At 35.8% G+C, this 24,670-nt stretch overlaps 1 protein-coding gene and 1 pseudogene across 1 annotated transcript in view; both read right to left on the reverse strand.

The window, feature by feature from the left end:
* Positions 1-447: 447 nt before the first annotated feature.
* On the reverse strand, positions 448-547 carry LOC114054345 (annotated as a pseudogene).
* Positions 548-8,803: 8,256 nt separating this feature from the next.
* LOC114054208 (twisted gastrulation protein homolog 1) overlaps positions 8,804-24,670 on the reverse strand; it is a 58,315-nt gene continuing 42,448 nt past the window's right edge. The window contains exons 4-5 of the mRNA XM_027877379.1: positions 23,415-23,681; positions 8,804-9,713 (exon numbers count right to left, since the gene is read on the reverse strand). Coding sequence (XP_027733180.1) covers positions 9,532-9,713; positions 23,415-23,681 — 449 coding nt within the window. The 3' untranslated portion in view covers positions 8,804-9,531. The remainder of the gene's footprint in view (positions 9,714-23,414; positions 23,682-24,670) is intronic.

Below are 24,670 nucleotides of genomic sequence, written 5' to 3' on the forward strand. Positions count from 1 at the left end.
CAGTTAAAGCATAATGGATTCTGCTTTAGCTCCTTATTTTAACTGTGCATGTCTTTGTGTTTCAAATGTGTCTCTTGTAATCAACATACTGTTAGAGTCCATTCTATTTTATAGGTGAGTTCATCCCATTCACATTCACAGTTATGATTGCTAACTGTGTATTTTCCTACAACCTATCCTTTTCTATTTATGCTTTTCTTTTTACCCTGCCCCCTCTTCAAATGTCTATTTTGCTTCTGACTACTGCCTCCTTTAATCTACCCTTCCTGTGATCATTCCTCCCTCCCCCCCTTTTAGCCCTTTCCCTCCTTCTTCCCTGTTGCAATAGCCAACACTCTGTGTGTGTGTGTGTGTGTGTTCTTCCCTCCTTGAACTAGTTCAGATGAGAGTGAGATTCAAGTGTTGCCCTCTCTCTACCATATTTTCTTCTCCATTGTTAAAAAAAACACAAAACCATGGTTAGATGCCATAGAGTAGGTAGCAATGCCCCAACAGACCTCTTCCATCCTTATCAAGGGGAGTGTTAACCTTGCCTTTCATGCAACACAAGAGGACACCTTTTAAACATTGTGCTTTGCAGCTGAAAGAAGAGGATCCATTGTGGATCAGACCCTTTCTCCAATGGAGCTGCAGTAGTCCTGGCTGTTCTCTGTAGAAGAGGATATTGACTGCCTCAGCTGGAGCCTGGCTGTTTTCCACTCCATTAAACATCCTCTGCCCTGTTTCTTGATCACAAAGGCCAAGGTCAGATACATTGCCTTCAGGCTAGATTGTTTTTTCCCAAATTTCCTGCAGCTATCCTCTCTCATTCCCTCTTGGCAACCTAGATCAAAGAAGCCTCTCCCTCAGAGAGCTAATTCCTCCCCGAAAACTGATAATTGGAGCTATTTTTACATTTTGCAGATGAGGAAACTGAAGAGAGGTTAACTAGTACATGGTCACACAGGTAGTATGTGGTTTGACAAATCTCAGGAAGTTCTCCATCTCATTCTGGATGCATGTCCGTGGCAGACAGCACATCTATACCTACTTTTCACATAAAGTCAACAAATAGCATCCTTAGTAACCTTCAACAAGACATCATCAATGACCAGTACTGAATGGCCTCTCTCCCTTCTTCCTCCCTCCCCCCACTCTCCTCAAGAGAGTTTATATCTTCTATAGGAAGGATCTTAAACAAAGATAGTGCTATCTCTATCCTCTAGTGACGGCCTTATACTTGTCTTTGCTGGATGTCATGATAATGCATTACATCTATTCTCTGCTTTGGATTTTGTATTGTTTCCTTATTGTATGCCCAAGGGCTATGAGCCATCGATTCCGAGTAGGCAACCAACAGAAACCTAAAGAGTACCCCTGGCTAAGATCGAGTCTTGGTTTTCACATCACTTGCATTTCCTAATGTATTCTTACCTCCCCCTGCCAGAGAGCCACTTCATATAAAACAAAATAAAGAAGGTTAAAAAAAAATTCACTAAAACAAATGAATGTATTGAAAAAGTCTGCTATTATATAATGTTATATACCCACCATCTTCCACCTCTGCAAAGAAGTGTGTAGTATGGGAGAGGGGGGAAGAACTGCCTTCTTCTGTCTCTTTGGGGCAAAGTTTAGTCCATATAATCTTACAGCATTCAATTTCAACTTTTTTTGAAGTTATTCTTTCCACTTATATTGTAATCATTGTATATACTGTTTTCCTAGTTATGCTCACTCCCCTTTGTATTAGTTCAAATATGTCTTCTCATGCTTCTCTGTATTCGTCATAATGTGCCACAATTTTTAGGGGTTCCTCAATCAGTGGGCATCTGCTTTGTTTCCAGTTTTTGTTGTTGTTGTTGTTGTTGTTTTGCTACTACAATAGGTGCTGCAATAAATATTTTGGTTTCTATTGAGTCTTTCCCTTCATCATTGACTTTGAGTATATACTTTCAACTAACTTATTCCTCATGCAGAATCAAGGCTCTTGTCCCAAGACAGTAATTTGACTTCAGGCTAAAAAACTCCTTCTGTTAAAATCCTGATTGTCAATCTCTGCCTCCAAAAATCCATTTCTGGGACTATGCCAGTGAAACCTCACAGGAATTATGTGGAGATTGGGAAGCAAGGAAGGCCTCATTTCCATGATACTATCTGACTGGCATATAGATGACTAGGTGAAGCAAGCAGGGCCATAGACCTATGCCCTGCTCCATAGGTGTCTAATAAAATGACCCTCCCAAAGGGAGATACTCCATCTAGCAATTTAAGAAAAAAAAGCTCATAGCCCTTCCCCTGCAAAGAAGGAAGGAAGAAGGAAGAACGATTAGTTTGAGAGTTTGAGGAACAAGGGAATGGAGAAATTCTCCAGACATAGAAAGATACAGAAAGGCAATCAGTGGAGGGGTGAAGGGGCTTTGAGGAATGGTCCCATTCCCTTGGCTGCAGAAAAGAGAGCCAGTTATGGACTGCTGAGAAAATAGCCCTAGCTCCACAGTGAAGCTGTGAAGAGCAGACCCTGGAAACTCAGATGATCAATCTGCTGAGAACAGACCCTGGACCCCAGGGAGCAGTGTGAGGATAATATGAAGAGAAAAAGGATTTCCAGCCCCTGTAGTACTAAAGTTGTCAGTTTGCCTTTGCCACACATATATCCAACAGTAAGCCTCACTACCATCACCCTCTCACGTTAGAGACCACTCTTCCTATGGACACTGTGTATATTTGTGGACGAGTATGCTCCAGATTTATATGGGGAATATTTTGTAGCTAGTATGTTTACTATATAAGTACCTTTTCTTTTTCCATAAATGACTTTTTAAGGAGCTAATTGTGCTTCCTGGAACATTGTTCATGGGAAGCACTCATGAGCTATGGCATTAGAAGCACAGCCCTACAGGGGTACCCCTAGAACCAGAAACAGCAGCCATTCTTCATGCACACACCCCTAAATGGAAATCTAAAAATGGTGAGCAGGCCAGAAGTGGGGTTACATCTATGCAATTGTTGCCTGGCATTGGTAGAAATACAGAGTACTCTAAGCTAATACAAAATTCTTTATTAGAAGATCCTTAGTTATCTGTTCTCATGAATATCTCATGACAGTCTTCTATTGACCAACTACCTTTTGGTCATGGGTGTAAGCTGTGGGTTCAGTTGAAGTATTGGGGGGTCCTGAGCGAAGCTTTACTTATAGGTTTCCACAGTTAACATGCCTTAGGTCTGGAATTATTATATTCCTGATAAATTCCTTATTCACACACAAATTTCCTTCAGTTGTTTCTATGTGGTCCTAAGTAGAAATCTAGCTTCTATTCTTTTCATTTCCTACTTTCTCTTCTTTTTTCCCTGATGTTTAGACTTCAGATACCCACTTCTATCTTGCTGTTTTGCTGGATCTCATTCAATCCCTTCATTCCTCCGAAGAGGAAACTGGGCTTTTCTCATCTACAAAATGAAGTGGACTAGATGTACTTTCAGATCTCTTCTAGCTCTAAATCTAAGATCCTATGAGGCACAGACAGGAAAGATTTCTTGCTCAAGGCCACATAGCTAGGAATCAGAAGAACTGGAATTTGCTAGCATAAAATCTGGCACACACTACATGCTTAACTGTTGAACTAAATGTTGAACCCAGGTCTCTTGATTGCTTGACTCTTTAGTCTCTTCTGCTACCCCCATATCTGGGCTATAACCAAGTGTTTACCTCTTCAATATCCCTCAAACCTTTTTCTTTCACTAGATATGATCACATCCCCCCACCCCCGCCAAGACTCTCATTACCTCTCACCAAGATTATACATATAATAACCTCAAACTGACCATCCTTTCCTCTATTCTTCCACCCACTCATACACTGTTGTCAGAGTTAAACCTTCTAATGTACTGCTTTGTACAAATCACTCCTTTGCTCACCTTCAGTTAGTCTCCATTGCCTTTTGAACTGAGTACAAACACTTCATCTTTGCATTCAAGATCCTTTCTGAATAGAGGACAAATTCCTTATCTTCTTTTTAAACCACAGTATCCAAAAATGAACAAAATACTTCAGATGAAGTGTAACAAGGGCAGAATGCAGAGGGACTATCACGTCTCTATTATTGGAAGCTATGCCCCTCCTTGATGAAGCCAGAGATCACATAAGCTTTTTTACTTATTCATAAAAGCAAACTCAGGGTGTTTATTGGACAAAAGTGTTGGTCTAGTTTTATATATAATTTATACAAAAGTACATATTTTAATGTGCTTACACATCTACTTTGCAAGGACAGGACTCTGATTAACCATTCATCCTCTAAGATGTGTTCATTTTTCAGTATATTACCGATTCTAATATAAATGATTTTATATTATCTTAATCTTAAAGAACATAGATGATCTATATGTAAACTTAGGCAAACAGGGCAAAAGCCAGATTAAATTCAATTTCTCATAAATAAATGTTGGCTATTGTGAAAAATAACAAAGGACTTTGACTTCTAGGAAAATAAAGTTGAATAAATAAAAAAATGCTTGGGGAAAAATTATGCTAGTGACATGTTCATTTTTAAGAGGATAATTTTTGAGAAAGCTAAGATTTATCACATTAACACAAAAACTGGAAAGGACCTCAGAAGCCATGTTGTTAGACCTCTACAGCATACTAGATAAATGGTCATCCAGCTTCAGCTAAAAGACATCTAGAGATGGGGAACACACTACCTGCCCAGACAGTCCATTGCACTTTTAGCTCTGACAGAAAGTTTTTCCTCAAACTAAGCCTAAATCTGCTTCTCTGAAACTTGTGCCAGTATATTAAGAAGAACAAGTTGAAACCCTCTCCTACATGTCAACCTCCTAGATAGCTGAAGAAAGCTTTTCTTGTACCCCACCCAGTAATTCTTCTTCTAGGCTAAATATCAAAACTAGGAGCCCTTCACTACAGTTTTTCCTCCTTTGGACACTTTCCAGTTTACAAATGTCTTTTCCAGATATGGCAGGCAAAACTGAACTTGATACTCTAGATGTGGTTTATCCAGAGTAGAGTATGCTCTATCACATCCCTCTTTTCTGAATATCATTCCTCTGATGTTGCCTAAGACCACATTTCCTTTTTTTTAAACTATTATATCACACTGATATCTATTTTGCTGAATATTAACAAAAATTCCTCCAGAGATTTCAGTTGTATTTAGTTCTTTTCATTCCTTCATGGATTTTTTTTTCCAGTTCTACTTCAAATCTCCTAACTGTACTAAAAAAAATTTTTTGGGGGGGGCAGGGGAGGAAGGAAGAATTGCTTTTAATTCTTAAAATTTCTTGACAGTATGGTCTAGTGAATAGAGAGCTGGTCTTGGAATCAATCAGGAAGACGTGGGTTCGAGTTCTGCCTCTGACATAGAGTCTTTGCCAAGTCACTTCCTCTCAATGTTCTAGGCAATTCTCTAAGACTCTCAGTTGCAGAGAAGGTGCAGTTGGGAGAGGAATTTTCTCATCGAAGAGTTCCCCATATCAGTGAAATCACAGGTCCTAAACCTATCCTTATCCCCAAGTCTCTTCAGGACTTCTTGTACTTCTCCTGAGTTTCAATTTTTCTTGCTCTTCTTACTTCCTAATAATGAAACTGCCTATTACAGACCTGATTTAAGAAGCACTGAGAAAGTATTTACCTTTTCCTAGCCCATTCCCAGTAACCCTATTCTCTGCCACCCATTCCATTATGGTAGTAAATAGCTTTCTCTCAGGATAATGCAACAAATTTAGAAATGTCCTAACTGAAAACCTCCTTGGATCAAGGGTATTGGTAGATTGGGTTTCAAAGGTCTTCCATATTTGAATACTAGTTTGCCTATAGAAAATTATTTCAAAAAGCAAAATAGCCACTACCTCCTAAAAAAGGGGGTCATCAAAAAGCAAGTAATGAAAAGGAGTACAAAACTTGAAAATACAATTTACACAGTTCATTAACATCCAAATAAAGTGAGCTTATTGAAGAATTTACCAAAAGGTGAAGGAAACCTATTAGCCAGACAGAAATACCATAAAAAAAAAAGATTTGTTTGGTGTGCAATGTTAGGATTAACAAAAACTGCAACTCCAATATAATATTTTAATTAAAATACATTTGTTTACAGGGATTAAAAAAGCAAAATGCATACATTTCATATTGCTAATAGGTTGCATGAATACATAATACGCAGTTGGGAAAACAGAATGAATTAAACTTCTTTAAAGCAAGAACTTTTTCATAATCATTTTTATTAATGTCAGACTTCTTTCCTCTCTTCTTTTGCTTTCTTCTCACATTGATATTAGCTCTGCTCTTAAATAGCCACTAAATGAGTCATGATCCTAACAGATCAACTCTTTTAGTTTCCTCAAACTTTAGAAGTCATAAATCTAAATGATTTTATCTTTGATTCATGACATGCCTTATAAATATGTATTGGAATTACTCTGGCTCCTCAAATGAATTCTATAGTTTCAATAAAAAGCAGAGTGCTTGAATCAAGCAAATAAGAGAAAAACTGTCCTAAAAGAAATATTTGGTAGCATGAAATCCCCTCATTTTAATAAAACTCACTTAAATCTACAGATTTTATTTCTAAATTATTTAGCTATCAAAAACTAGCAGCAAAAAACAAAACATTTTTAAAATATAAAAAACAGAAGCAGTTATCTATCAAAACTTCTTCAATATACAAGAATTTAGTGCTTAAGATTGTAGTAGTGTCCAAGTTTCAGAGGGGCTAAGCAGTAACTTCAGAATAATAGGCTTTATGTTATTTCTACCTATATTTTAAAGTCAAATTTAAAATAACTATTATCCCAAATCAGAAAACAAAGCATGACATAAACAGCAGAAAGGTTTATATACTCATCTTTATTCCACCCACCAAAAGAAGTTTAAAAAAATTTTCATCATAAAAAGGAATAATTCAAAGAATAGTTATTAAAGGGCAAACAGAGGAAAAAGGAAAATTTCATCAATATAAATTGATTTATGGTATAGGAAATCACTATCACAATGTAGGGAATTGAAAAAGAGCAATGTGGAATAAGTCAGAAAAGATGAAAATTTTTTAAAATGTTACTTACATACAAACATTTTATCAAGTATTTAAAAATGAGGAATGTCAATTAAAGAACATATATGTGCTAAGTGAAATTAATGCTGATGACATTAAGTATATAGTCAACAAACAAAAAGGAATCTCTCCATATGTATGTGTTTACTCTGAAGAAGAAAGAAGTTGAAACACAGCAAATGGCCACAAATTTCCTTAAATTTTTTCTTGTCTGCAGTAAAACAGACCCTCAGGCTGCAGGTATTAGTTGTGCATGGTGAAAACCTATTAAATTCAATTATACCTTTTCCAAAGATGTTGATGATTCCTATCATGTTTTACTTTTACATATATTTAGGTCACAATTACAGGGTTCTATTGTTGTAACACAAAGTCCAGGATGAAATAATGAATACAAAATGAAGAGGAAGAGTTTTGCTACCTAAAAAATAAAGTTCATGTCCTAAATATAAGCTCTCTCTATAAAATAGAAAAGGTTAAGTTATCTTAAATCACTGCTTATTTCATAGTCCACATGGACTGGATGATGTGTTCGGTGTCAGTAGAAAACATGAAGACATCAAGGCGTTTAATTTTGTGATACTTGATCAGAAAAATGCACACAAACTCAAGACAACTTAAGTTCAAGCAAATGACTACTGCAAAATCTAAGATGAATATGTCTATATTAGATGTACAGAAGAGATGTATTCCTGAAAATATAAATGTTAAAGAAAATCATATTTTAAATGCAATAAGTCAATTTCCTACTAAAGGAAAGTTGTGATTATGCATTTTGAAAAGCTGAGAGTCTTGCTTGCAATATGAATTATTTACCTTATTTATTTATTTTGAAGGTTCAGATTTTCTTTAAATGTGGACAGGCACATTTTATGTAAATAATGATCTGGCTTTTTATCAGAATATTACATAAAGAGCAACAAAAAGACTATGGTATGTACTTGGAGTTTTGCTTTGTTTCCTACATGACAATCCTTTTTAAAACCTTTATAAATTCTTCAGAAATAAGCCAGTCATAAAACCTCAAAGTTATAGTGATTACACTGTTATACTTATTGGTAACTGTTATACTCTGACAGTTAATCGAGTTTCTCACCCCCTAGATAACAATGCTTATTCAATAGCAATATAAGCTAGAATCAGATAAAAAACAGTTAAACAGAAGGTTCTGAAGTAACAAAATTGCTTAAAGTAACCTGATCTCAATTTTCCTGTATCATATCCCTCAACCTTCATTTCCAAACATGCTCAAGCCTAAATTCCCTTCTGATACAATATTTTCTTTTATCTTAAGCCCTATTCTTTCCATCACCCTGATTCTACTCATATTCCAAATGGGGCCATATTTTCTACATGCTGTTTGTGGTCTTGTTTCCATCTTCCAAGAAGTCTCCAACATTTAGCAGTTAATTCCCTCCCCGTACCATCACATACTAGCTGGGTGACCTTAGGCAAGTCACTTAACCTCTGCCTAACTCAGTTTCCTCAACTGTAAAATAGGGATAATAACAGCACCTACCTACCTGGGTTGTTGTGAGAACAAATGAGATTAATATTTGTAAAGCATACAGAGTCCAGCACGTGGAAGGCACTATATAAATGTGTATTCCATTCTCCTTTCTCTTGACTCATGTGTTGTTTTGCTATCCCAATTAGGCTCAAACAAATTACATATCTCCTGGCCTGGTATTCACATAGTCCCCACCCCATCCCCTCAGTTCTAGGATTCCTTATACAAACTGGCCTCACAAGTCACATACAGGAATCCTGTTTCGATTAAGTGTTTATTGAAATCCACCAATGTTTTCACTACTATTCAGCATGTTCTCAATAATAGTCTTACTTCATCTTATCTTTATATTGTAAAAGGTCTATCAATTCAGTTTTTATGCAAACATTCATATAAATGTAGGGAAATACAAAGGGAAGAGATAGGATTTATAATGCACATATATATAAAAACTCAGTATTCTGTGAATTATACATTTCTAATCTTTTGAAAAGGAAAATTTAAATATGGGAAGTAACTGCAAAATAAACCAACCTTACTCTAAGGTCTGTCTGCTAACATTTTCAAAACAAAAGGTTAAGGGGTACTGACAGAAACTGACATCTATCAGTCTTTGACATGAACATGAAATATCCTGGTGAATTCTTCAATTATACTTCTTGCATAACTGATCAAGATTTTAGATACATTCTAAGGCAAAAATTCATTGACAATTAACAACAGGCCAATCAAGATGGATGATTATGCTCAATGATTTCCTAAAATTAAAAGGAAGCTTAAAACATGATAGGAAAATCAATTATTACTCAATTTTTTAAAGTGACAAACATTTAAAATTCTTTGTATCTTCTTCCCAAATTACTTGCATTCTGATGAAACAGATATACTTCACCAGCTGATGTCTTTCCATCTTTTTCTCTTTAATGAATATGACTTTGGTCTGTATTTTATTATTTTAGAATTCCTTTTCCTTCTTCAAAACATGCAGTTCATACATTTGACAGTTTTACTGCCATAGTCGATACATTCTGGTCCAATACATTCGCAACAGGCATTATGGAACCAGCGATATTTAGAGGCTCCCATGGATTCACAAGAGATCTTACACTGATGTATTGACATACAGTCATCAAAATATACCACAGTACACATGTGTTCTGGAAACAAAAAAAAAAAGATACAGGATATGAGAGGGAGAAAGAAAAATGAAAAAAATTAGCAATGCTTTTTGTAATTATTATATTTAACATTCATTTATCTCAATTCTTCCATTCAAGCTCCATGGATCTACTACTTGCCAACCCTACATAGGAGGAAGTCAAGTGTCTCCAATGCAGCATAAGTGTAAGAAGGCTTTCTTATTTATAGCTTAATTCCAACCTTAGCCTTTGATCAGAAAATTATCACTTAACATTAGCATGGTTCTAGTTGTTATGCCAAACATATGGTCAAAGGGCATAATATTTAAGTGATCTAGGTACTATTTTTTCAGAATTCCAGTTTATATTATATGGTACTGAATGTTCACAAAGCACCTTTCACACATATTACCTCATCTTGACTCATGTGTGGATAACTACAGTATAGAGAAGTGATTTTCAAACTTAGTGGTCTTAGGACTCCTTTTATACTCTTACAACTATTGAGGACTCCTCAGTACTCTAAAAATTATTGAGGATCTCAAAGAGCTATTGTCTATGTGGGTTATCAGAAATAACTGATCAATTAAAAATCTAATTCATTAAAAGAATAAACTCATTTCATATTAGTATAAATATTTTTTATAAAAATAACTGTTTTCCAAAACAAAAAAAAATTAGTGAGAAGAGTTTTGCAAATATCTTTAATGTCTGGTCTAATAGAAGATAGCTGGATTCTCCTATCTGCTTCTATATTCAGTCTAATCAAGTATATGAAGAAAACCTGGCCTCACAGAGATGTAGTTGGAAAACACAGAATTATTTTTAACAGGCAAATAATATCTTTGTATTTTAGTAGGCAAATAACATCTTCGTATTATTATGAGAATAGTTTTGATTTCACAGACTCTTTCAGGAGACAGGGTCTTGGGAATCTCCCAGGGGTCTGTTGATAATATTTTTTGAGAACTGCTAATGTAGATAGAAGATCCAGTGTAAACATTAACTGCCCAAGGGTCCTCACTGATCTCAAAGGTTCTTCAGTAATGCAAACTATCTCCATCAAAATTTCGAATGTAGGGGCAGCTAGGTGGCGCAGTGCATAGACCAGCCATGGAGTTAGAAGAAGGACCTGAGTTCAAATCTGGCCTCAGACACATAACCCATACTAGCTGTGTGACCTTGGGCAAGTCACTTAACCCCATTGCCTAGCCAAAAAAACCCCAAAAAACAAAGGACAAACAACAAGAGTGTAAACACGTTAAAATGCTTGTAAAATTTGGAATGTATGTGTAAATAAAACTAAACCTTTTAAAAAATACTGCTTGAACCATTAATATTGACTTTCAATTCATTTTTTAAAAATCATTTTTTGTTGTTATCCCCTGTTCTTTTTTTACATTACCATTGTCGTCTCAACACACCCCACCACACTCTTTCCCGCTCCATCCCCAGGAGCTTTCCAACATAACAAATAATAATTTTTAGAGAGGAAAATAAAGCAACTAATCAACACACTGAAAAAGTCCAAAAACACATGCAAGTTTTCACGTCTGTGGCACTCCCACTTCCATGAAGGGGTGAAGTGAGGATGAATATTGACTTTCAATTCTACATTTTGAAATGTTACTTTTCCAAAGATATACTACTTGTCAAAGCTAAACATTAGGTAAGAGAAACATAACCCAATTACTTGATGTCTCTATACTTTTAATATGTCTACTGTAATGCTGTTTGAGTCTTCAATGAACAAATATTTATTGAATTCCTACTATTCTTGATTGACTGAATAATTAACATTACCCTAGAATTCAAGCTCCCTGAGGACAAGTGCTACTTTGTTTTTATTTTGTATCCCAGCATATTTACTTGCTTATAATAAATACTGTTGAGTCCTACACACAAGTTTTACTTTAAAAAAATTTTTAATTTCATTTAAAAAATTTTGAGTTCCCAAATCTCTCCCTGTCAAGCCCCTCTCCCACTCACTGAGAAGGCAAGCAATATGATACATGTGAACTCATGTAAAACATATTTCCATATTAGCCATGTTACCAAAAAAGAGGAAGAAAAATTAAGTGAAAAATAATTGCTTTAATCTGCACTTAAAATTCAATAGTTCTCTCTCTGTAGGTAGACAGCATTTTTCATAAGTCCTTTGCAACTGTCTTGGATCACTGCATTAAATCTTCCACAGTTGATCATCATTGGGCTATTCTGTGCACAATATTCTGCTAGTTCTGCTCACTTCACTTTGCATCAATTCATATAAATCTTCCCACGTTTTTCTGAAACCATTCCCATGGTCATTTCTTGTAGTAAAATAATATTCCATCACAATCATATATAGGACAATTTGTTCAGCCATTTCCCAAATAATGAATATCCCCTCACATTCCAATTCTTTGCCACCACAAAAATTGCTGCTATAAATATTTTTGTTCATATAGGTCATTTTCCTTTTCTTTTGATCTCTTCAAGATACAGACCTGGTAGTGGTATTAAAAGGTCAAAGGGTACACATAGTTTTATAGCCTTTTGGGTGTAGTTCCAAATTGTTCTCCATGATGGTTGGACCAATTAAGTTCCACCAAAACAGCATTAGACTATTTTTCCACATGCCCTGTAGCATTTGTCATTTAATTTTTCTGTCATGTTAGCCTGAGAGGTGCAAGGTGGTACCTCTTAGTTGTTCTAATGTCATTTTGCTATTATTGGTGACTTAGAGCATTTTTTTCACATGACTATTCATAACTTTAATGTCTTTTTCTGAAAATTATCTGTTAATATCCTTATATCGATTGGGGAGTGGCTCATATTTTTAGAAATTTGGCTCAGTTGCCTTTAGATTTGAGAAATGAGGCCTTTGTCAGAGAAATTTGCTATAAAATGCTCCCCCCTTCAGTTTCCTTTCTCTCTAATTTTGGCTTCAATGGGTTTTTTTTTCTGCAAAAACTTCTTAATTTCATGTAATCAAAATTATCCATTTTACCTCCCATGATCCTTTCTATCTTGTTTGGTTATAAAATCTTTCCTTATCCATAGATCTGATTTTATTCCATGCTCCCCTAATTTGTCTAAATCATGTATCCATTTTGACCTGATTTTGGTATACAGTGTGAGATTTTGATCTATGCCTAGTTTCTGCCAGACTACTTTTCAGTTTTCACAGTTTTTGTTAAATAGTGAGTTCTTGCCCCAGTAGCTGGGATCTTTCGGCTTAAGAACAGTGGATTACTATAGTCATTTGTCTCTGTATATTGTTTACCTAACCTATTTCACTGACCAACCACTCTATTTCTTAACCAGTACCAGACTGTTCCGATGATTATCACTCTGTAAGATAGCTTGAAATCTGGTACTGCTAGGCTACTTCTCTCACATTGTTTTCATTAATGCCCTTCATATTCTTGACCTTTTATTCTTTTAGATGAATCCTGTTATTCTTTTCTAGCTCTATGAAACAATTCTTTGGTAGTTTGACTGGCATGGCACTGAATAAACTAATTTAGGTAGAGTTGTCATTTTTACTACGTTGACTCAGCCTCCTCATGAACAATTAATATTTCTCCACTTGTTTATATATATATCTTTATTTGTGTGAAAAGTGTTTTGTAATTGTGTTCATACAGTTTCTATGTGTGTCTTGGCAGGTAGACTCCCAAGTATTTTATACTGTTCGCAGTTATTTTAAATGGAATTTCTCTTTCTATATCTTCCTGCTAGGTGTTGTTGGTAATATATAGAAACACTCATGATTTACATGGGTTTATTTTATATCTTGCAACTTAGCTAATTTTGTTTCAAGTAAATTTCAAGTACAGATCTTTAGTTCATTCTCTAGGGTTCTCTAATTATACCATCATATTACCTGTAAATAGTGATAGTTTTGTTTCCTTATTGTCTATTCCAGTTCTTTCCATTTCCTTTTCTTGTCTTATTGTTATAGCTAGCACTTCTATTATGATATTGAATAAAAACAGTGATAATGGCTATCCTGATCTTATCAGGATGGTTTCTAGATTATCCCCACTGCAGATAATGCTTGCTGATAGTTTTAGATAAATACTACTCGTCATTTGAAAAAAAAAAACTCCATTGATTTTTAAGCTGTTTTTAATAGGAATGGGTGTTACATTTTATCAAAAACTTTTTCTGCATCTATTGAGATAATCATGATTTCTGTTGGTTTTTTCACTTATATGATCAATTACGCTGATAGTTTTCCTAATATTGAATTGGCCCTGTATTTCCTGGTGTATATCCCACCTGGTCACAGTGTATGATCCTTGTGATGTATTCATGTAATCTCCTTGCTATTATTTATTTAATTTTTTTGCATCAATATTCATTAGGAAAATTTTGGAAAATTAGGAAAATGTAGTTTTCTTTCTCTGTTTTGGTTCTCCCTGGGAGCCCATTGATGGCTTGTTCGTTTCCTCCACCTTAGACAGGATTATTTAAGTATTCTATTTCCTTTTCTATTAATTTGGGCAATTTATATTTTTGTAAATATTCATCCATTTCACTTTGATTGTTAGATATATTGGTATATAATTAGGCAAAATAGGTTCCAACAATTGCTTTAATTTTATCTTCATTGCTGGGGCATTGACCCCTTACATTTTTGATACTGGCAATTTGGTTTTCTTCTTTTTAAAAATGAAATTAACCAACAGTTTATATATTTTGCTTTTTTTTTCTTAAAAAAAAGTTCCCACTTTTATTCCATTTTTTTCCTTTCAATTTTATTCATCTCTCCTTTGATTTCCAGAATTTCCATTTTAATGTTTAATTGGGGATTTCTAGTTTTTTTTAATTGCATGCCCAATTTATTGATCTGCTCTTTTTTAAATTACATAAATGTTTAGAGATATTAATTTTCCCTTTTGCATTCCTTTGGCTGTATCCCACAAATTTTGATATGTTGTCTCAATGTTGGTATTATCTTTAATGAAATTGATTGTTTCTATGATTTGTTCTTTGACCCACTCATTCTTTAGAATAAGATTAGTTTCCAGATAATTTTAAATCTTTGCTTCCCAGGTCCTTTATCAAATGTAATTTTTATTGCAATATAGTCCAAAAAGGGTGTATTTAATATTTCTGCTTTTTGTCATTTGTTTGTGAGGTTTTTATGCCCTATTACATGCTCAGTTTTTTGAAGGTGCCATGTACAGCTCAGGAAAAGGTATACTCTCTTCTGTTCCTATTCAATTTTCTTCAGAGGTGTATCTTATCTAAGTTTTCTAAAATTCTGCTCATTTCCTTAATTTATTTCTTATTTTATGGTTAGATTTATCTAGTTCTCTCACTAGTACAGTTTTAGTGTCTATTTCTTTCTATAAGTCATTTGACTTTTCCTTCAAGAATTTGGATGCTATGCCACTTGGTGTATATAGGTTTAGTACTGATATTATTTCATTGATATTATCAAAATGTAGTTTCCCTTATTATCTCTTTTAATTAGGTCTACTTTTGCTTTAAGATCATGATTACTACCTTGCCTTTTTTACTTCAGCTGAAGTAATAATAGATTCTGCTCCAGCCCTTTATTTTTACTGTGGGTATCTTTCTGTTTCAAGCATATTTCTTGTGGGTTTTTTTTTTTGAGGTAATTGGGGTTAAGTGACTTGCCTAGAGTCACACAGCTAATGAGTGTTATGTGTCTGAGGTGGGATTTGAACTCAGGTTCTCCTGACTCCAGGGTCAAGCATGTTTCTTGTAAACAATATACTGTTGCATTCTGATTTCTAATCTATCCTGCTGTCCAGTTCTATTTTATGGGTGAGTTCATCCCATTCACATTCATAGTTATGATTACTAACTGTATATTTCCTTTTAACCAATTTTTTTTATCTTCTCTCTCTCTCTCTCTTTAACCCTGTCCCTTCTCAGGAGTCTGGTTTGCTTCTTAACCACTGCCTCTCTTAAGGTACCCTCCCCCTTATGACTTATGATCTTCCCTCTCTCTTATCCCCTTCCCCTCCTACTTTCCTGTAGGAAAACTTTGGGTAAGTTAGATTTCTATATCCAATTGTGTGTGTGTGTGTGTGTGTGTGTGTGTGTGTGTGTGTGTGTGTATCCTTCCTTCTTTGAATCAGTTCAAGTAAGAGTGAGATTCACGCATTGACCCTCTTATTTCCCCTTCCACTATAAAAACTCTTCCTTGTGTGCCTTCTTTATGTAAGATAATTTTCCTTATTCTTCCTCTCTTCCCCCTTCTCCCAGTGCATCCTTCTTTCTCAACTTACCCTTCTATTTTTTTCAGATCATTCCAAAATAGTCAACTCATAACCTATGCCCTCTATGTTCATTCCTTCTAACTGTCCTATTAATGATAAAAGTTCTCAGGAGTTACATGTATCATCTTACTATACAGGAATGTAAATAGTTTAACCTTATTTAGTCCCTTATGATTTCTCTTTCATGTTTACTTTTTTAATGCTTTTCTTGAGTCTTGTGTTTGAATGTCAAATTTTCTATTCAGCTCTAGTCTTTTAATCAGGAATGCTTGAAAGTCCTCTATTTCATTAAATAGCCTTTTTCTTCAATGAAGGATTATATTCAGTTTTGCTAAGGAGGTTATTATTCGCTGTAATCCTAGCTCCTTTGCCTTCTGGAATATATTCCAAGCCATCCACTCCTTTAGTGTGTTAGCTGTTAAGCTTCCTGTGATCCTGACACATAGTATTTGAATAGTTTCTTTCTGGATTCTTGCAATATTTTCTTCCTGAAATGAGCTCTGGAATTTGGCTATAATATTCTTGAGAGTTTTCATTTTGTGATCCCTTTCAGGAAGTGATCAGTGGATTCTTTTGATTTTTACTTTGTCCTCTGGTTCTAAGATAATCAGGGTAGTTTCCCTTTATAATTTCTTGAAATATGATGTCTAGGCTTGTTTTTTTTTTAAATTAACAATCACAACATATTGAAACGTGATCATGCGACTACATCCACAGCTTCTCCCAGTCTCTCACAACCCAGGAGTTTTAGGAAAGACATAGTTAATTGTTTAACCTCTCTGCCCACTTCCTCCCCTCCTCAAAATCCTACTCCCCCAAAAAAACCCAAAGGGCAAGCAAAGGAATTTGTGCAAATAGAATACAAGTCTTCCTAAACACTGTTCCACTCACAACCTCCAGGGGATCACAGATGCATCAGTTGAGGGAATTGGGAACTAGGGGCCCCTCTGTGGGATCTGGGGTCTCAGGAAAACCCCCATTGTAGAGAGAAGGCCCTCCTGCGGTTTTTCTCCACCTGGCTCACAGCTTCAGCCTTTTCTGCCTCATCACTTGCCTCACAAATTAGCTCCTGCCTTGCTACTCATCTCCCCAGCTGGGTCCTTCTGAAAGGTCATACAGACTTGGTGGGTCAACTGGAACGGTGCTTCTCCACACTCTTTTTCTTGACTCCTATGTTTCCTCATCTTGACTCCCGCGTATAAACTGAAAATTACGTCGTTTACCTCATTGTCTCCTTTGCTCTGATGTGCTTAGTTTTGCTTCTTCCTCCCCCGCTCCATAGTCATGGCAAGAGGAAAGGGTGGAATGAGGGCAACAGAGTTACATTTTTGACAGTACCGTCACTTTTTCAGCAGTGTGAAAACTAATTAGCTAGAATAATTAAACAAAGAACCTACCAGATGGGGCCCTTCCTTTCTCCCTAGAAGTCACATAGCTGATGAGATCCCTTCCATTCCACCCTTTGCCCCAGGTATTAGCATCCTCAACAATGGCCCCTAGATGTCCTGAGGTCTGTGTCTCCCATCACTAGAAGGTGATCCAGAATCACCCCTTAAAGCTAGTGTTGGCATCTCCCCCATTGTTGTTTATTTGAGGGTGTTTTCCTCAGGCATCACAACTTCTAGTTATAGCACTGGATTTTGCAGGGACTTGCCTACTCTTTTTTAAATTTTTTTTAAAGATTCATTAATTTATTTTTAGTTTTCAACATTCACTTCCACAAGATTTTGAGTTCCAAATTTTCTCCCCATCTTGTTCCTCCCCCAACCCCAAGACAGCATGCATTTGGAATACCCTTTCCCCTAATCTGCCCTCCCTTCTATCTCCCCCCCTTTTCTCTTATCCCCTTCCTTTTCTATTTTCCTGGAGGACAAGATAGAGGCTTTTTTTTATGGATTTCAGGTAGTCCAATAATTCTTTTAATTTTTAAAAAATATTTTATCTTTTCCCAATTATACATAAAAATGATTTTTAACTTTCACTTCTTAAAATTGAGTCCTAAATTCTCTCCCCCTGTCCTTTTTTTTTCTTTTTTTTTTTTAGTGAGGCAATCAGGGTTAAGTGACTTGCCCAAGGTCACACAGGTAGTATGTGTCAAATATTTGGTCTGAGGCCGGATTTGAACTCAGGTCCTCCTGACTTCAGGGCCAGTGCTCTATCCACTGAGTCACCTAGCTGCCCCTACCCCTGTCCTTCTTGAGAAGGCAAGAAATTTGATATTACATTATACATGTGCAGTTATGCAAAACATATTTCCATATTAGCCATATTGCAAAAGAAAACACCAACCCCTGCCCCCAAATAAAACCCCCTAAGAACAATAAAGTAAAAAAAGTATGCTTTAATTTGCATTCGGACATCATCAGTTCTTTTCCTGGAGGTGAACAGCTAAGTCATTCACAGTTGATCATCATACAATATTGCTGTTACTGTGTACAATGTTCTCCTGTTCTGCTCACTTCACTTTGCATCAATTCATGTAAGTCTTTCCAGATTTTTCTGAAAACATCCTGCTCATCATTTCTTATAGCACAAAAATTCCATCAAAATCATATGCTATAACTTGCTCAGCCATTCCCCAACTGATGGGCATTCCCTCAATTTCCAATTCTTTGTCACCATAAAAATCGCTGCTACAAATATTTTTATACATATTAGTCCTTTTCTGTTTTTTTTTTATCTCTTTGGGATACAGTCCTAGAAGTGGTATTGTTAGGTCAAAGGGTGTGCACAGTTTTATAGCCCTTTGGGCATAGTTCCAACTTGCTCTCCAGAATGGTTGGATTAGTTCACAACTTCACCAATAGTGCATTAGTGCCCCAATTTTCCCACGTCTTCTCCAACATTTATCATTTTCCTTTTCTGTCATATTAGCCAATCTGATAGGTGTGAGATGGTACCTCAGAATTGTTTTAATTTGCATTTCCCTAATCAATAGTGATTTAGAGCCCACCCAAATTACTATAGATTCCTTTGATTTCTTCTTCTGAAAAATTCCTGTTCACATCCTTTGATCATTTATCAATTGAAGAATGACTATAATTCAATAATTCTTAAATTATCTCTCCTCGATCTCTTTTCCATGTCAGTTTTTTTGATGAGATATTTAGCATTATTTTCTTTTTTCTTCATTCTTTTGACTTTGTTTTCTTGTTTCTTAACGTCTCATGGAGTCATTAGTTTCCACCTGATCAATTCTAATTTTTAAGGAATTATTTTCTTCAGTGAGGTTTTGTACCTCTTTCACCATTTGGCCAACTCTGCTTTTTTAAGGGATTATTTTCTTTAGTATTTTTTTCTGTGTATGCCTCTTTACCAAGATGTTGTCTTTTCATAATTTTCTTGTATTGCTGTCATTTCTATTCCCCGTTTTTCCTTGACCACACATTTCATTTTTAAAATAATTTTTCCTCTCTTTCTTCAGCTTTTCAAGGGATTCTTTTTGGGCTTCTGTTTAATCTCCATTTTTCTTTGAGACTTTTCTTGCTGATGTTTTCATGTTGTTTTCTTGAGTTTGTATCTTGAACGTCCTTGTTATTTTTTGTTGTTGTTGTTGTTTTCCTCATTTTTCTAGCCTATTGACTTTGAACTTTATGCTAGAGTGGGCCCTCCTCATCTCCAGGGGGTAGGGGATGGGGAAACACTGTCCAAAGCTTCAGGGTATTTTGTACGGCTGTTTTGACAACTAGGTCTGGAGGGTCTATAAGTTTTTGGGTGCTTCTAAGGTGGTGTAATCTGGGAAGAGGTGTGGCCACTGCTCTCCTGGTTTGTGCTCTGGTCTTCACCCAGAAAGGGCCCCTACTCCCCTGCAAATGTAAGTCCTAGCATTCCTTTCTGCTTTAGAGCTAGGGCCCCTGCTTACTCTTCATACCCTGAAACTATAACCAGGGTTCCTACTCCCTTGCAACCACAAGTCCTCCTCTCTGCCCTGGGATTGTGACCCAGAACTGGATAATGGAGTTGACAAATGGTATTCGGTCTTGCACCAAGTGCCTACATAGGGATACCCTCTAATCTCTTTCTGATTGGTTGTCTGATCCCCTTGCCGTCTACGGGCAGTGAGCATTCCCAAAACTGCTGCTGCTGTTGCAACTGCCTCTGAGGCCCACATCTGGTATTGTTGCCCCTTGTGCCAACCCCCAACACCAGTATCACAGATCTTTTCTCCCAACTTTGTAAGTTGTCTTGGGTGGGAAAAAATGTCTTACCCCAACTTTTTGTTGGCTATGCTGCTCCAGAATTCAATATTACATGTTATTTTAAACTTTTTTAGAGAGGAATGTTGGGAAAGTTTGGCCTGGATGCTTCCTCTATTCCTACAACTTGGCTAAGATGGATAGTCTTGGATGAGGCTCTTAAATGTCTTAGCTCTGGTAGGTCCTACCAAGTCAAAAAGGTGGACCTTGATGATGGAAGGAAAGGAAGGAACAAGCCTACGTACCAGCCACCATGTTAGATGCTTTGCAAATATCATCTCATTTGATTCACACAACAACTCTGTGAAGCAGATGCCATTATTATTCCCATTTTACAGTTGAGGAAACCGAGGCAGACAGAGATCAAGAGACTTGCCCAGGGTCATGCAGCTAGTAAGTGTCTGAGGTTATATGTGAACTCATATCTTTCTGATTCCAGGCTCAACACCCTGCCAACTGTACCACCTAGTGCCTCTAGGTCCAATGACAGACTATGTCTGTTAACCAAGACCCAATGTGACTAGGTTCAAAAAAGCTAATTGCCAGATTGGCCTCAGCAAGATGAATGTTTTGGTCACAATGATTCTTAAAGACCATCTACCAAGCCATAGTAGGACTGTAAACTGTACTGGCAGAAGGAATACCTACAACGGCAAAATCACTGATCTATGAAGTTCTGAATTAAATCTACTTTGTTCCAGCATATTCACTGTGGGAAAGAAATGAGGTATATAAACACAATATCTCTTTGTGTATGAGGGAACAAGATTAATAAATATTACACAAATAATACACTAAGATTAACTGTTAAGTAGTGTGGCGGCATACTCTTAATAATTTAAGTTCAGAAATCAATCAACAAACGAACGAAAAAATTATTGAGCACTTCCAAAGTGCTAGGGATAGTGACAGCAAAACTGAGATTGTTTCTGCTTTCAGGAAGTTCACAATCTAATTGGAGGAGATAACACATAAAAAAGAAAGTTTAGTTGGAGAAGAGACAGAAAGTCCCAGAAATCCTAAAGGGCTACTTCAGGGGTCCTTAGGTTGCATCGATACATCAGATGACAATGTCCAAGTGTATGAAGGATGAAGAGACAGACAGCAAGTTGGGAATATGAGTGTTCCTCTATATCACAGACTTCCATCTTATCCAAGAAAGGCACTGGGGGTCAGGAATGACTAAATGGAAACTGGCTGGATTTTTGTTGAAATCTGAAAAACTCAACTTTTATTTATGAGGAAATTACCTTTGGAGTGCAAAGGACAAAAGAAAATGACTAAAAAGGAAATGGCATGCAAGATAACTCAAGAGAAAAGAGTACTTACCTAAGAGACAGACAGAAAGACAGAGACAGACAGAGAGAAGTAAAAGGAAAGGACCATTCTACAGAGCCATAAAGTTAGTCAGGAATTTAGAATTTATGTATGCCATATGTATAGTCATTTTAGTTTTGTGATAAGGAAGTGGAGTGATTAAAGTAATATTTCTGGAAGACTATCTGAAAACCGTCTGTAGGATATACTGAAGCAAAGAGAGTAGAGGCAGGGAGACTGCTTAGGAAGCTGCGATAGCTCCCTGACAGTAAGGGCCAGGCCATATTCCTTTTCATACCTCCTCAATAGCAAGGACATTGCAAATATTTAATAAATAATTGCTGAATGAAGATGGTAGAGTGAGAAAAGAGCTGAGGGCCATTTAGGAAGAACTGGCAGAGACTGGTGAGTGGGGGTGGAAGAGATGACTCAAATTTCTAGACTGGCAATCTAGGATGTTGATGGTACCATTAATAGAACTGAGAAATTATGAAGAAAAGTTGGCCTTCCAAAATAAACTCCTATTGTGTAAGATCCATAGCAATTTACCCCACCTTACAAAGTATCATGCATATGGAAACACCCAGTTAATGTTTAATGACAGAAGATATGGCTGTCATATAGCCCTGATTTTTTCAGGTTCAGGGTTTTCTTCATCAGCATTTCAGTACCAAGTACTATATCTAGGAAGATGAATTTATGAGTGTAGGCACTGTCTAAAGCCTCCTTTAGAGTTGCTTGTGGTAATTCTCTATTTCCAAAAGCATAAATGACCTTGTAGATGAGTTGGTAGAATTTATTTTCTACTTCTAACAAAGTCTTAACTTCTACCTAAAGTAAGTATTTCTTTTTCTGGAAATGCTGCATAGGCTTAGGACATGATGTACATAAGGTTTGAATATTATACCAACTTTCCAATATATAAAACAAAATTATATTTAATCATTGTTAATACTACCACAGATAAAATGTTACTCATTGCAGTAGCAAGACAGTTTGCATATGCCAGGAGACTACTGTGGACCTGAGAATTCTCAGAAAAAAAGTCCCATTTGCATAACTCATTTTTATGGGAAAATCTGTTACTTATTTAGAAAAGGGGAGGTTTGCCAGATAAGGGAAATAAATGTACTATAACATTTTGATTTACCTATTTGAATTCCACCAAGAGAGAAATTTTGCTAAAAGATCTAATAAATCACATTGTTTTAGCTAGGTAAAGTAAAACGGATGTTAGTGAATGGCAAAATAACTAAGGCTAAAAAAGGAAAAATTCTATTACTTATATATAATATATTACTTATATATAATTTCACATTTTGAGAAATAATTACACTATTTTCTATGAGGTAAACACTGAATTCCACTCCAATGAGGAAATTAAATTCAAAATATTTGTTTTTCATATACAATGATGAAACTATATTCCTCGTCTATAAAATGGGGATAATAATAACATCTACCTGCCAGAGATATTGCGAGGACAGAAAGAGATAATAATTGTAAAGTGCTTACCACAGTACCTAGCATGTAGTAAGCACTACATAAATGTTAGCTATCATTATTGTTATCATTATTATTATTATTATTATTATTAGTCCTTTATTTACCAATCTATAGAGAAAGCTGGCTGGGATAAGGATTTAGTTTTTGGTGAGGAAATTTAAAACAAAATACAGTTCTCCTACCTTCTTACAAAGCACCTTTCACCACAATATTATGTTTTAACAAATAGATTACATCATCATGAAATAGTCCTTTAAGTATTCAAGGACCATGTTTACAGAAGACAAGTAATTGCTCAAGAACTTTCAATTCTCAAAACAGAAGGATGAATATTCAATCTCTCCCTCAACTTTGTTCCTAATGGTAACCTGCATGTATGCTTTGTAGACAGGGTAAAAAGCAAGAGAAGATTTAAGTAACTTATTTAATTGTAAAGAAAACACTTAGCTAGTTACCTTTGTCATTGGAATACGGTGTATGGACATTGTTGCTAGGAACAGACACATTCTGGTGGTGTGGTTGGTTCACAGTTTCTAAAAATGAAACCAGATTCTCATGATGGGAAAGTTCTTCGCCAACAGGGAATGAAACAATGTTCCAGTTCAGCTGGGTGCCTCCTTCTGTTAGAGCACGAAAGAGAGATGGGATTGGTTCATGAAGCTCTTCTACAGTGCTCTTTGAGGTGGGAGGTGTATCACTGTAATTTCGAGGATTGCACATACCTAAGAAGAAGAAAACAGAGTAATTTGTTGAACTTTTTTTAAACTAATAGAATATCAAGAATTTTTAATGTATCACATTTAATTTCCAAAGTTCAACACTTGAATATCTTCCAATGTTATACTTTACAAAGTTAAATAATACTTCATGTTTCAACAATCAACTAGATTCCTTGCTTAATAGCTTACTAAAATCTAGGCTCCTTGAAGGAGACTTTTACCACAAAGCTGTATCTGTTTCATCGACCAGTTCCTTGCACACAGTAGGTGTTTAATAAATGTTTGTTGAACTGAATAAGCTTCAGGGCAAATGTACTCCTCTTCATCAATCATCTAATTAAAACTACTAAAAGGTAAGACCATTTTGATTCATATATTTCCTATACTTAAAGGGGCGGTGGGGTTGTAAAAAGGCAGAGCAGGGGAGGAATGTAGTTTGAATTTTATAGATAGTTCACTAATTTAACATATTTTCATTGACCATCTATTATGCACATATCACCACTATGCAACTTACTAAAGAAAAGAGAAATGAAAGTCTGTGCACATTTAAAAAATACTCAGACTAAGTGTGATAGAAAAATATGTAAATTACTTAAAGGCAACTTTAATAAGGTTTAGGCTATCAATGTAATGTTTAAGATTCTGCATCGTGAAAAATAGTTATTATATAACAAAGTATAAACTTAAATTCCTTAACTGATTCTGTGACTATATTAGGAATTCTATAGCAACAATATGATAGATAGGCAACCAGCGGAACTTCATTACAGCAGGGTTTTAGGTTTTTAGCAGGATTTAAAGTTATGTTTGACTGTAATGCATTAAGAATGATGCTTGAGGGGCAGCTAGGTGGCGCAGTGGATAGAGCACCAGCCCTGAAGTCAGGAGGACCTGAGTTCAAATCCAGCCTCAGACCAAACACTTGACACGTATTAGCTGTGTGACCTTGGGCAAGTCACTTAACCCCAATTGCCTTACCAAAAAAAAAA

Source organism: Vombatus ursinus, unplaced genomic scaffold (assembly GCF_900497805.2).
Source record: "Vombatus ursinus unplaced genomic scaffold, bare-nosed wombat genome assembly UNPS02014812.1, whole genome shotgun sequence".
Classification (NCBI taxonomy): Eukaryota; Metazoa; Chordata; class Mammalia; order Diprotodontia; family Vombatidae; genus Vombatus; species Vombatus ursinus.